This window comes from Apteryx rowi, unplaced genomic scaffold (genome assembly GCF_003343035.1).
Source record: "Apteryx rowi isolate R43461 unplaced genomic scaffold, aptRow1 scaffold_570, whole genome shotgun sequence".
NCBI lineage: Eukaryota > Metazoa > Chordata > Aves > Apterygiformes > Apterygidae > Apteryx > Apteryx rowi.
Genome location: NW_020450839.1, coordinates 368,984 through 381,055, shown reverse-complemented (window position 1 = coordinate 381,055; position 12,072 = coordinate 368,984). Strand labels below are relative to the sequence as shown.

The window sequence follows — 12,072 nt, the reverse complement described above, 5'->3', positions numbered from 1 at the left end:
GGGGTGTCGGGGGTCAGTGGGGAGCGGAGCTGCTGGGAGGGTTTTCGGGGTGCGTGGGGGGGTGCTGGGGGTCCGCGGGGGGCAGAGCTGCCGGGGGGTGCCGGGTGCGCTGGCGGTGGAGCCCCCGACGGCGGTTCTGGCGAGCCGGGGCTCGGGGCAGGGCGCCTCGGAGGTGACGCGCGCCGTGTCCCAGCGGTTGCTCTGCGCCTCCATGTTCTGGCGGAGCGGCTGCGGCGCTCCCGCGGACCCAGCATCCCGCGCTCGGGGGCTCTTGCTGCAATATTTCTCCCCCCCGCGGTGCTGGCAGGAGCCCTTGTTGCCTTCTGATGTGACTGGCTGACTGCCTCCTCTCTGCAGCGAGCGGGGGGCTTTGCGGGGGGGGTCTCCTCCCCTTCCTGAGCCCTGGCCCCCCGTCACTCCGCCAGGGCGTTCCGCACGGTCCTGGCTCGCGTTCACGCGTGGGGTGTTTGTTGTTTGCAGAGATGCCCTGGTTACTGTGCAGTTGTTAAGGAAAGCAGCGGGTGGCTTGGTGGTTAGAGCTCTGGGACTTGTTCCCAGCTGAGGGAGAGGACAGCTCGGGGGGGATGAGGTACGAGCAAGAGATGTGGGTCCTGGCCCCTGGAGTAGCTTCCTCCCACTTCCATTTCCCTGTCTGTAGTGCAAGGTGTCTGTGGAGGTAAAACCTGGAAAAGGGACCCAGGTGAAACTCCTGCCTTTGAGTTCCTGCAGGTGACCTTGGGCATGTCTCCTGGCCTGGCCATGCTGCTTCCCTAGAAGGGCCCTTGGGGGTGTCACCTCCTTCTCTGACTCCCCAGTGTCAGCTTCATTCCTGCTTTTAAAGTGATTTGTGCTCCTGGTTAGATGGACTGCTGAAAAAGCAAGTCTGTGCTTTAGTGTCTGTGGGATGCGGTGGTGGAATCAGGCCAGCACAGGCACCTCTAGGTAGCTGAGGAGGAAGCTGTGCTGGTGGGAAGGAGCACATGTTGGCTTCTCCTCCCACCCCTGCATTCGCTTGGTGCCCAAAGCTGTTTCATGTGTTGTTCAAGGGCTCCTCTCACCTGCCACAACAGCTGAAGTTCACAACCTCTGACTCCTGTGACCGGATCAAAGATGAGTTCCAGCTCCTGCAGGCCCAGTATCACAGGTGGGTGCTCCTGCGTGTCACAGGTCCCAGGGCCCTCCATGATTTTGTCTCAGAACAGAGAACCCTGAACATCGTTCTCCATAGAGCTGAGAACCACTAGAAGCACCCATGGGCACCCCTGCCCTGGGTAGTGCCGTCCGGGGCGCTGGATGGTGAGATATGCTTGGCAGGACCTTGTTGGCCTGTGTCAGAGTCTCCTCCCCTCACCTTCCAGGGGGACTTTCTCCACAAGAGAGGAGAAACTTGCAGTGCCCATCCTGGGCTCCCCAGGGACAACTGCACTGAGTGCTCAGCAGCCTTACTGCTGGGCTGACAAGAGGTGGCAAGACATAGAAGAATCGCGTTGATTCTTCTGCTCCATTGCCTTGCTGTGTGGATCGAACTGGAACACTAAGGGAGAGACCTGATCGTACAGCTCGGGTCATGTTTGGCTGAAACGGGACCTCAGGGAAGGGATTAATCATGTCCGTTTAGGAGCCTAGAGAGGAGAACATTCAATCTTCCCTCTCCAGCCAAGGACTTTCCTCTGTGTGTTGCTCAGCCAGGAGTGCACAGAGGCTTGCCAGGCCTCCCGTGTCTTGCTGGGAGTTTCTCCTCAGTTCTTCTCGCTGGCTGCCATTCTTGGATTGCAAATGCTGCAGGGAGCACTTAAATCCAAATGCTTCCGCTTTTGTGCATGTGAGAGTGGAAATACTTCTGCTGACCTGCAAGTTGGCTTGTGATGGTTTGTTGCTTTTTGTGCGTGTGTTTCTTGAATAAACAGAAAACTTTGAGCTTAAATCAACTCAGTGGTGGCCTCTGTCATGGTCCAGCAGGCTGCTAGACCTGGTTGTGGCATGCACCTCTGTGGCCGCAGTGCTATGGCAGTTTCTGTAACCCTGCTGTGACTCTCTTATGTAGCTTTCACCTTGGCCTGGGTTCTGCTGGACAGCTGGGTCATAGGTTTGTAGCGGTGTCATTCTGGCAGGAGGCAGTCATAGTAACAGCTTGGAAATGGAAGGACTCCAGGAAATAGCCACCTCTGAGCAGTGGCAGTGATGGAACAGGGGACCCCAAGAAATATGTCCACTGAAAGGGAGGCTCTCCCTCCCCCCCCCCACATACACTTGGAAGTAATCTGCTAGAAGAGAAACAGGTTTTGTGTAGGTGAAGCTGTTTCTTGTTTGAAACATAAAACCACAGCACATGCTGGCTGCAGTTGCTTGGCTGGTGAGTTGGAGTTTCATAAAACACTGGGAGCAGCAGCATTTTCTCTTAAGGGTGCAAAGAACCTAGTAGAGAAAAAATCCTTTCTTCTGGAGGGATATGCTGCACTTGGGCCTCCCCTTCATCATCTGGGAAAGGATGTGGCTTTATTTTTTTAAGTTGTATAAAGCACTTCTAGAGCCTGCAAGCAGGCCTATGCTAGAAGCTTTCCCTTTCTGCCAGTGATCAACTGAGGAAAGCCAAGCCCCTTCTTGAGCAGTGACTACTGCTTCTGTCCGGCCTCTCTTCTTCCCTATAAAAGGAGTGCTACGGCAAGATTTGGCTGGCGGGCATGTCGGTGTCCGAATGGCTCGTTGGTGGACAGCCTCGTGCTGCTAGATTCTCTTTAATGGTAATCTTATATTTTGGTAGGACTCTGAGAATGGGCTCTATTGAGATAGCTGCTGTACAAACACAGCATGGCCAAAGCTCAGATCTGCCCTTTAGTGCTTGAATGGTGGCATTTGAGAAGCCATACCGACTGGGGATGGGGTTGTTAGGTGCTGCACAGAAAACACAGGAAGCAGCTGTTCCCTGCTCTGTGATAACCGACTTTCTTACCTCCTGTTTGGTTTTCTTACTGTTTTCTGGCTTTTCAGCTTGAAGTTGGAATGTGACAAACTAGCCAGTGAGAAATCGGAGATGCAGCGTCACTACGTCATGGTAAGAACCTGCCCCGGCAGCAGAAAGTATGTGGGTGGCATGGGCGGGGACTTAACAGCGGAGCAGGTGCTCATGTCTGGGTTTTGTGTGGCAGAGAGCTGCTGCCCCGTGGAATGGCAGGTCTGTAGGCAAGGTTGGTGTCGGCTTTTCTGCAAGCAGGGCTATTTTGGTATTTCGTGTTGTCTACATGCAGTGGATTGTTGAAATGCAGGGAACTGGCAGAGAATTGTTGGATGTAGAAAACTGATGGGCCCAGTTACTGCTTGACTGGTGGTGATGGGTGTCTGCCTCTGATGCCCTGCAGTCCTGTGTTCCTGTGGCAGCTGAGACTGAAGGAAGGACTCATTCCATGCCCCTACATTGATTGGGAAAGAGTGAGACCTGGCCCAAGACAGTACAGCCAAGTGTGGAGCATGTGCCCTGAGACCAGGAGCAGTGAGAGGTACTTGAGGGTGCAAAAAGTCTAGCAGGGATGGTAGAGCTGCCGTGGGATAGTGCTGTACCTGAGCTAACTGGCGATGGGGCATGAAGAACCAAATTTACTTGAGAGAGGACATGCAGGGCAGAGCAGCCTGTGGAACTGGTGCTGGAGCCTGTGACAGGACCTGCCCCAACAGCTTTAGTATAACAGACAGTGGGAAGAACAGATGTGTGGGGCCCTGTGGAGCAGAGCAAGATTGTCAGGGTGGTTGGGGATCTTTTAGCTGTGCATCAGCTCTGATAACCTGGTGCCTGGCAAGTGCCCTTGTTCTGCAAGCTGCAGGCAGAAGAACCTGGGCAGCCTTTTAACTGACCCCTGGAGAAGCAGAGGTGGCTCCTGCCTAAAGAAGGGAAGGAGCAGAGAGAGACTGGGGAGAGCTGGACAGTGCTTGAGGCTTAAATGCTGCTGGGATAGGCAATCTGGTAATTTGAGCCCTGGCTGGGAGTCAAGATCTTTGGCCCTGCCACTGACTGACTGCATGACCTTGCTCTCTGTGCCTTGAGGAAAATAACAGCTCTTATATACCTGAGAAAGAGCTGCAAGGTGCCAGTGGGGTGACATTTGGAGACTCTGGGAGATGCCCTGCTGGGAAGACAGGAGACAGTCACGGCAAGTGATAGATGAAGTTGTGCTTTGAGAAGTTGCAAAGCTGGGAAACCACATAAGTCTGGTGGGAGTTGGAAGCAGGAATCGGCTGCTGTGCAAAAATTCAGGCCTTCTGCACCTTTTCTTGACCCCACCAGCCTTGCGGAGCCACAGTACGAAGTGCTGGCACTTCTCACCTGTGGTGTGCGTGAGTGTCCCAGCACAAAGAAGTGTGCAAAGCCCAGGGCAGTGCCTGGGAAAGGCGTAAGAAGTGGTGCCACATGCAGGCTGCGGGCTTAACTGGAGCTCTCTAAAGAAAGAAATCCTCTAGGAAACACTTGGGCATATCCTTGTAGGCAGGATGACAGTTTGGCTTCCAGGTAATGCCTCTGTCACTCCACCTATGGAAGAGCCCGTTGTAGCACAGGTGAGGGATGCAGGGCCAGGCTGTGGTCTGTTGCTTTCCTATCAAGGAGTTAACAGGAGTTTGCGATGCTGTCCATAAAGATGAGCTGGCGCCAGTCTGCCAACTGTTGCACCTGCCCTGGAAGGAAGAGATAAGATGTAGAAATTAATACAGCAGCTCTTCAGAGAAGAATTATGAATTTTAAATGAGAAATAACAGAGCTGACCCCTGCTTTCTTCTGTCTGTACTCCTGTGCTGTCTGTGTGTCCAGACTCCTAGGCTGCAGTGAGCAGGGCATGCTTGGGGTGGGTGCCAAGGAGAACAGGTCACTGGTTTCATTGTAAAGGAATGGGGAAGCCAGGCTTTTAATTCTGTCCCCATTCTCACTGCTAAATGATCTCTTCCTGAGCCTTGCAGCCTGCATGGAGACTCATTTCCAGGTGCGGCTGTGTGAGATTCCTCCCCCCACCCTCCTTTAATGCTGACAGTCACCAGAATTGATTCAGGTTACCGTCAGCTGAACCAGCAGGGCTGAGAGGGAGGGCTCTTGCTAATCACGTAGAACTCCAGGCTTCACAGGGTCCTGCTGTCCTACCAGCCTGAAGCATGCAGCAGCTCCTGCCCTAGAGATTTCAGCTTTGTTGCTCCAAGCTGGATTTGCACAGAGTTGCTGTCACTCCCAACCAGCAGCAAGTCACAGGAAGCGAAGAGGAGGGCTTCTGTGAATGTTTGAAGCTGTTGCAGCTGCTCAGATTTTTGAATAAGTAACAATTAGCAGCTCAGGGGTTAAGTTCCCACTTCCTGCTCCAGTCTTCAGAATGCAAAGAAACCTTGAGAACCAGCAGTGGTGTTAAATCAGACCAAAATAATGGCGATACCAAGCTGGGTGCTTCTCAGACTTGTGGAGTCAGTACCAAAACCCCAAGGACGCAATCTTCTCTTCTTTGAATTAAATGAGTGCAGACGTGGATTTTCTTTTCTTTTCTTTTCTTTTTTTTTTCTTTCCTTTGGAAGAGTCAGGATTCCAGCCTGCAAGCTGAGGGAGATTTCTAAACTCTCAAACATCAGCCTTAAAAGAGCTTCTTCTAGGGGTCGGGAATTAGCTTCTCCTGCCAATAGATTGCTCTATAGCTGCCTGTTGCTACATTTTTCTTTGTGTTTTTTTTCTTTTCTTTTCTTTTTTTTTAAACACAGCTTCTTCCCAAACAGCTGGAGCTGCATGCAGCTGGATGTGTTACTTGTTAGATGAAGCCCAGTTGTGATCTCTTCCATTTGCTGCTGAAGCAGCCACGTGGACTTTGGGATATCAGCCAGGCAAAGTTTGTAGAGTCAAGCTGCCTCTCTTTTGGCCGTGGACATAGTTAGGAGAAGTTCTTAGAGCCATGAGTCTTTTCTTGAGTTTGAAGCAATGGTGCTCACCTTGATGCAGAGCGCCAAAGGGTGTCTGTGTGGGGTGTTGGATGAGGCCCAGTTGGCAAGTTTTCTGGCTTCCATCTGAAACAGTTCTAGGCTGGAGCTGGGTGGGCAGAGAGACCCTGGATTTGGATACTTCTGCCTTAGACCTGGAGAAGATCTGTGTCTGCGTTTGTTTGCCTTCTGCTGTATTTGTTCGTCTGGGAGCAGGCTTCTTCTCTCCCTCTATCCTTGCCCAATTTTTGTAGAAAACTGTTAGAAAAGCATTAGTAGTTCCCAGCGCTGGTGCATGGAGCCTCTTTATCTTGTGGAGACTTGACTCATATATATATATATATAATTTTATTTTATTTTTTTAATTCTCTTCTCCCCTGCTCTACAGTATTACGAGATGTCCTATGGGCTGAATATCGAAATGCACAAACAGGTAGGAGGGGCATTTCCAAGAGCTCTAGTTCCTGGGGAGGGTGGGTTGTCTGCCGTATTTTGCTTTCTGTCACTTCAGTGGTATTTCAGGGACTAGAAATGCCATGCGCCCATAAAATGTTGAAGCTGCTTTTGGGTTTGGTAGCTCCTGGGTGGTGGAGGAGGTTCACTTTCTCTCTCTCTCCCTCTTTCATTTTGGTTTTGTTTATTTTTTAAGGTCTAGGAAAAAAACAATTTTCCTGTTGGGAGGAAAAATAACTGCCCTGGCAAAAGGCTGCCTTTGCAAACCCTTTTGAAACACGGGGATCCCCCCACCTTTAGGAATCATACTGGCAGCCACTCTGTGCTGCAGGTACACTTTGGTCTTCCCTGGGACCTGAGCAGGTTTTTAAGCCCTGGACAAGATTGTGCAGGGAAGGTGCGGAGCTGCCATCTTGGAATCAATAAACATGAGCCCAGAGCGGAGTGCAGGAAACAGCCATTGGGGTCCCTTCCGGTCCTGTTTCCCAGGTCCCTGGTAGGCTTGTAGATGTGCTGCCTTCTTTAATGTCCAGGAAGACTTTTCATGATGGCCTGTATGTGGGAAATGCCTTTGGCCTTTCCCCAGCCACCCCCATCCTCTTGCAGATCAGACAGCATTTGTCTTGAACCGTGATTAGATAACTTGTTTGCAGAACTTCTAAGAAAACCTCCCTGTGAGGAGACTCTGTTGCAGCCTGGATAAGTTTGTTCATTACCCTTGCTAGCGGTTATGTTGTTAATTACCCCCAGTGGCTAATTATCTGCACTGTTAACAACATGAGCCTCCTCTGAGTCTGACTCTGTCTGGCTTCAGCTTCCAGTCACAAAGTTGTCTGTACGTTTCTCAGCTCAGTTATAAGCCCTTTAGTACACTTCTGCTCCCCACAAAGGTACTTGAAGCCTCTGATCCAGTCACCCTCTTAGATGAGCCAGTGATACTGGGTTCCCTGGGAAAACCTGCCTGCTAGCAAAAAGATTTGAGCCATGAATCCTTCTCATTGCTCTCGCATGAATTCTCTCCCATCCTGTGCAACTTCCTACTTGTGCTGTTTGGGGCCTCTTGCTGGTTTTGGTGCATGTCTAAACCCTTCAGGTCTGTATTTCTTCTAATTCTGTTGGAAAGTGATTTGCAAAGGGCTGATAGCTTCATCTTTCCTAGGAGAAAAGCATTTAAAACCCCACACGTTTGCCACCTGCTTGCATGGGGTTAGTGAAGAAGCTGCCCCCGTCTTTGTGGTCTCCTTGAATGGTTTCTGTCCTGCCAGCTCAGCTGCGGGGAGGTTGGCAGCGGGCGAATGCTCTGGATTTGGGGAGGGGAGTGGAGGAGAGTCCAAGGAGACTCTGAGCAGCCGCTGTCTCCGAGGGAAGAGCGAGGGTGTCAGCAGCAGCACAAATGTCTGTCTGTGTCTGCATGCTGAACATAATTCAACACATCCCCACCTGGGTCTATAATAAATTTTCTCTCTGGTTGCCCCTGACTTCATTAAATGAATATTGGAAACCCTGAGAGGGAAGAGAATATTGAAAACTTGCTCTGTGCAATCAGCAGCATTGATTTATTTAACTATTTGGGGAGGGGCCTTAGGGGCAAAATCCCCCACGCGTCCCCCCCTCAATGCACACAAGGACACTGTCAGGCTTTTTCAGGTGTACTTGTGAATTTTATTAGGCCACTCACTCTGGAGCTTGGGGCCCTGCCTCAGGAAGGAGGGAAGCTGGGGTAGCTTGTGCTCAGGATGATCAGTCCAGTGCTAACTCTGGTCTCATCTGATGTCTTTTCTTTCTGTTTTTTTTTTTTTTCCCCCTTTCCATGTTCCAGGCTGAAATTGTCAAGAGGTTAAATGGGATTTGTGCTCAGGTCCTGCCCTACCTTTCGCAAGAGGTAACTCCCTCTGGTTCTTACTCAACCCTGAATCAGGGGGTGCTTTGGTGACGAAGGGATGGAGGCCCCTGTTCCCTCTGTGAGGCCAGGTACCTTTGGACATCCATCCTGGGCAGTCAAACATAGGCTCTTCCTGACTAGCTCCTCACTCAGGGCACAGGAGGTCTGGAAAACCTTGTTGCTTGCTCTAAGCTCCTGCATGGGGATGAGCCCGTCAAGAGAAGCCTGGCTTGGAGTCTTTAAAAGCAGCCCTCCCCCAGACCCTTGGGTTATGGCTAATATGTCCGTCCCATCCTCCTTTGTTGGGAAGCTGCAGACAAAGATGGGCTCTGTTCTCTCACTGCTCCCATGATTCCTGAGTCATCGGCCACTTCTGTGAGGGGTGGCGGGAGCTTCGGGCAGCTAATTGGGGGAGGGGGGTTATTTAAAAAATACCTCCATATGGTTCCTCCTTGAGATCTGGTTCCTCTGCCTCATTAATTAATGCGGCTGATGTGCTCCTCCCACTCCCCTGAGAGATTAATTGGGAGGGCTCAAGGGAGGGGAGGGAGATGCTGCCTGAGGCAGGAGGGTGATGAAGCACCTTTAGTGCAGTATCTGTCCATCTCCCCACACCACCTCTCAGGGACCATAAACTCCAACACTCTTTGTGGCTGTTTTTTGTGGTCAGGATTAGTTGTGGCGTGGAGGCTGTGTTTCTTGGTCTGGATTAGCTGTGGAGTTGGGGGGACAGGCTGTATTTCTCCCACACACTGCTCGAAGGGAAGACAAAGTAGCTTGCTGATCAGATCAGAGCTGGCTAATAACTAAGCCCTTTGCATCTTAATGCAACCCCTTCCCCCTCCCCAACCCTGTCCTTCTGCCAAGATGGAAAGAAAAATCCACTTGCTGGAGTGAAGTGGGCAGAGCTGGTGTTCGGAGACCTTGTGCTATCAGGGGAACAAACATCGTCATCCTTTATTTTTTAAAATACGTGATACAGCTGTTCTTCCTGCCTGTGTTTGGAGCAGCCATGTTGGGCTCCTCCACAGGAACATCTTCCAGCCGCTCCAGATTGGGACCCAGGACATGTTCCAAGGACTGGGGAGCTCCCCAAGAGTGTCTGATTTTAGGGTTCTTGGGGGAGGGGGTTGGCTTTTTGAGGGCGTCTCATTTTTGAGGCCTTTAGAGCCTTTCTGGTCAAGGACTGCTGGGCCTTTGCAGCTGCCAGCAAGTACAGAACAGGATGAGGATGGGAAATAAGAGGGGACCTGCTTAACCCTTTGAATGAAGAACTGTAATGAGACAGTTTTGTCTCCTTCCCTGCCTTGGTCTGCTCCTCACTACCACAGATTGAAATGACCGACTCCTCTGTTCTCTCCACCCCAGCATCAGCAGCAAGTCCTGGGAGCCATTGAAAGAGCCAAGCAGGTGACAGCGCCAGAACTGAACTCTATCATCCGTGTACGTGATGCATGTTTAGTTTGGGTTAGGAGGGAGAGGCATCCGTGCCTTTGGCCTCTGAGACAGAAGCGGGCAGGGGAGTTGTGACATGCAGAGGTGCCCAGTGTGCTGGGGGCAGGCTGCTCTTTGTGCACTGCTGTAACCCTGCCAAGATGAAGCTGTGAATGCTGTGCTGAGCTGGTTCTGGCTGCATGGGGCTGGTTTTGGCCAGGCTTCTTATGAGGTGGGCATGGGTCGCATGGATTCCTGCTCTGTCCCAGCTGGATGTAAGGAGAGGAGCTATGGCTTTGAGCAGGAACCAGCTCCCTTTCATGAAAACACCATCTGTTCTGGGTTGCGGTCAAGAGGGGCTTTAACCACATCCTTGGGGCATGCCAAAGCCTGGGGCCAGATGCCCTGTAGGCTGGGGCTGTATGTCATGTTGGGGACATACTGTCAGGTATTCTCTTGAGGCTGTCACAGCCCAAGGAGTTCAGACTCTTCCTTATAGCCTGTGCCTGTGGTGCTCCCCAGGACTCTGCCTCGAGGTCCCTGGTTTGAGCTTGGCTGCTGGCGCAGTATGCCTGTCAGGGCAGCCCAGGGCCTTGGGTTGAGGGAGGGTGGACTGGGGTCTGAGTGCACTGAAAATGACAATGTCCCTCTCCCGTCTTCCCATCTGTCCATCGTTCTCTACAGCAGCAGCTTCAAGCTCACCAGCTCTCGCAGCTTCAAGCCCTCGCTCTGCCTCTGACTCCACTCCCCGTGGGCCTCCAGCCCCCATCCCTCCCTGCTGTCAGTGCCGGCACGGGGCTCCTCTCGCTCTCGGCCCTGGGCTCCCAAGCTCACCTCTCCAAGGAGGACAAGAACGGCCATGACGGGGATGCCCACCAAGACGATGATGGGGAGAAATCGGATTAGAGTGAATAGAGGGGATGGGGGGAGGGGGCTGTTGGGGGGTGGGAGGGGACGGGTTCAATGCAAGATGCAGTATCTCTCTCTAGTTGCTGCGCAGCAGAATTGTGGGGGCTTGTGTTTGGTGGCAGCTTGCCAGGTCTGTTCCCATGGGCAGCAGTGCCTGGGGGATGCCCCCACTGTCGTCCCTGCAGATAGACCATTCCGCAGCAATAAAAGCGCCATAGCAGTAACCATGTGGCCGATCATGTTCTCCCTGTGCCCAGCCTGGCTTCCCCATCCCTGCTCCTGCTCCATCGCAGAGCCGAGCCAGAGCCTGGCTTGTGCTGCTCTGGGGCTGCTTGGCAGCCCTGGCTCCTCGGGTACTGTGAGGTTCCCTTCCACCTGCCTCTCCCCAGTTGGTATTTAAAGCTGACCCTTGATCCTAACAGTTTCTGCACAACTCCCTGCTAGGATCCCTGCCCTGAAGCCACCACCTCCCTCTTCTGAACACTCTTGATCTCTTTGCATCTCCCTGGTTCTGGCCCTGTCCTCCCCCATGTCCCTCCTGCACTAATACCAGGCCGGCACCTTGCTGTTCTGCATGTATCTCTGTTTTTAACCGGTCCTGCAGCACCGGAATAGTACCATGCTCGCTGGCCGCCAGGTTTCTTTCTTACGCTGCTCCTTGAGCTAGGGCTGGAGGGGGAGTCCCTGCCACCCGCTCCCCTGTGGCATAGCACCTGCCTTGCTAGGGGTGCGGGAGGCAAGGAGAGGACTGGGGCAAAGGAGGAGGCAGAGCGCATGAGATCCTTTCTTGGTCCTCCCCCCTCCCATGCCCCCACCCCCATGTAGAGGATACAGCAGCTTTCTCTGTTCTTATTTCCGTGCGCTAGCGTGTCTTCTAAAAAAACAAAAATGGAACAAAAAAAATTAAATAATAATCTGGTGTTTGTATATAGTCCTTTAGAGAGATCTTGTTTTGCTTTTTGTGTTTAATCACTTGACCTATAATAAGAGGAACTGAAAATGCTGTATCGAGGACGTACAAGCTGTGCCTTTCAAATAAAGAAATAAGAAGGTTGGTTAAGACCATGACTTTCTGCCTGCTTTCTTGGGGCCTTTGGCTTGACTTAAATTCCTCCCTCCCTTCCTCCTTCACCCTTTCCCCTCCACACACAAAAGAAAGATGGGGAATAGCTGGGAGAAAACAGATGGTTTTGCTGAGTAATGCTGTGTTTTGCTGCCCTCTGCCTCAGTTTCCCCATGTGCTCTGTTACCTGCTCTCAGCAGGCTGTGGGAGGTGTCTAGAAGAGCTGCCCCTTCCCCATCATCCAGCTGTGCACAGCTGAAAACAGCGTCTGCTCTACCTGATCCGGCTGGAGCTAAACGCAATGAGCTCCCCGTCCAGGAGGACCATGGCTGTTCCGTTTCGGTTCTCTCCAAGCCGAGCTGGGCTGTGACGTGACCTGGGAAGACAGAGGTTAACGTTG

The 12,072-nt window shown here is 52.2% G+C and overlaps 1 protein-coding gene across 2 annotated transcripts; it reads left to right on the top strand.

Moving 5' to 3' along the window:
• Positions 1-184: 184 nt before the first annotated feature.
• Positions 185-10,626, top strand: AES (amino-terminal enhancer of split). Of its 2 annotated transcripts, none has more exons than XM_026082284.1 (6): positions 185-1,144; positions 2,989-3,052; positions 6,320-6,364; positions 8,204-8,266; positions 9,635-9,709; positions 10,385-10,626. In XM_026082284.1, the coding sequence occupies exons 1-6, from the start codon at positions 981-983 to the stop codon at positions 10,604-10,606; spliced, it is 633 nt and encodes a 210-aa protein (XP_025938069.1). In that variant the 5' UTR covers positions 185-980; the 3' UTR covers positions 10,607-10,626. The 2 variants fall into 2 exon arrangements, with proteins under 2 accessions (XP_025938069.1, XP_025938070.1); XM_026082285.1 differs by having other exon boundaries at positions 10,388-10,620.
• Positions 10,627-12,072: the final 1,446 nt, after the last annotated feature.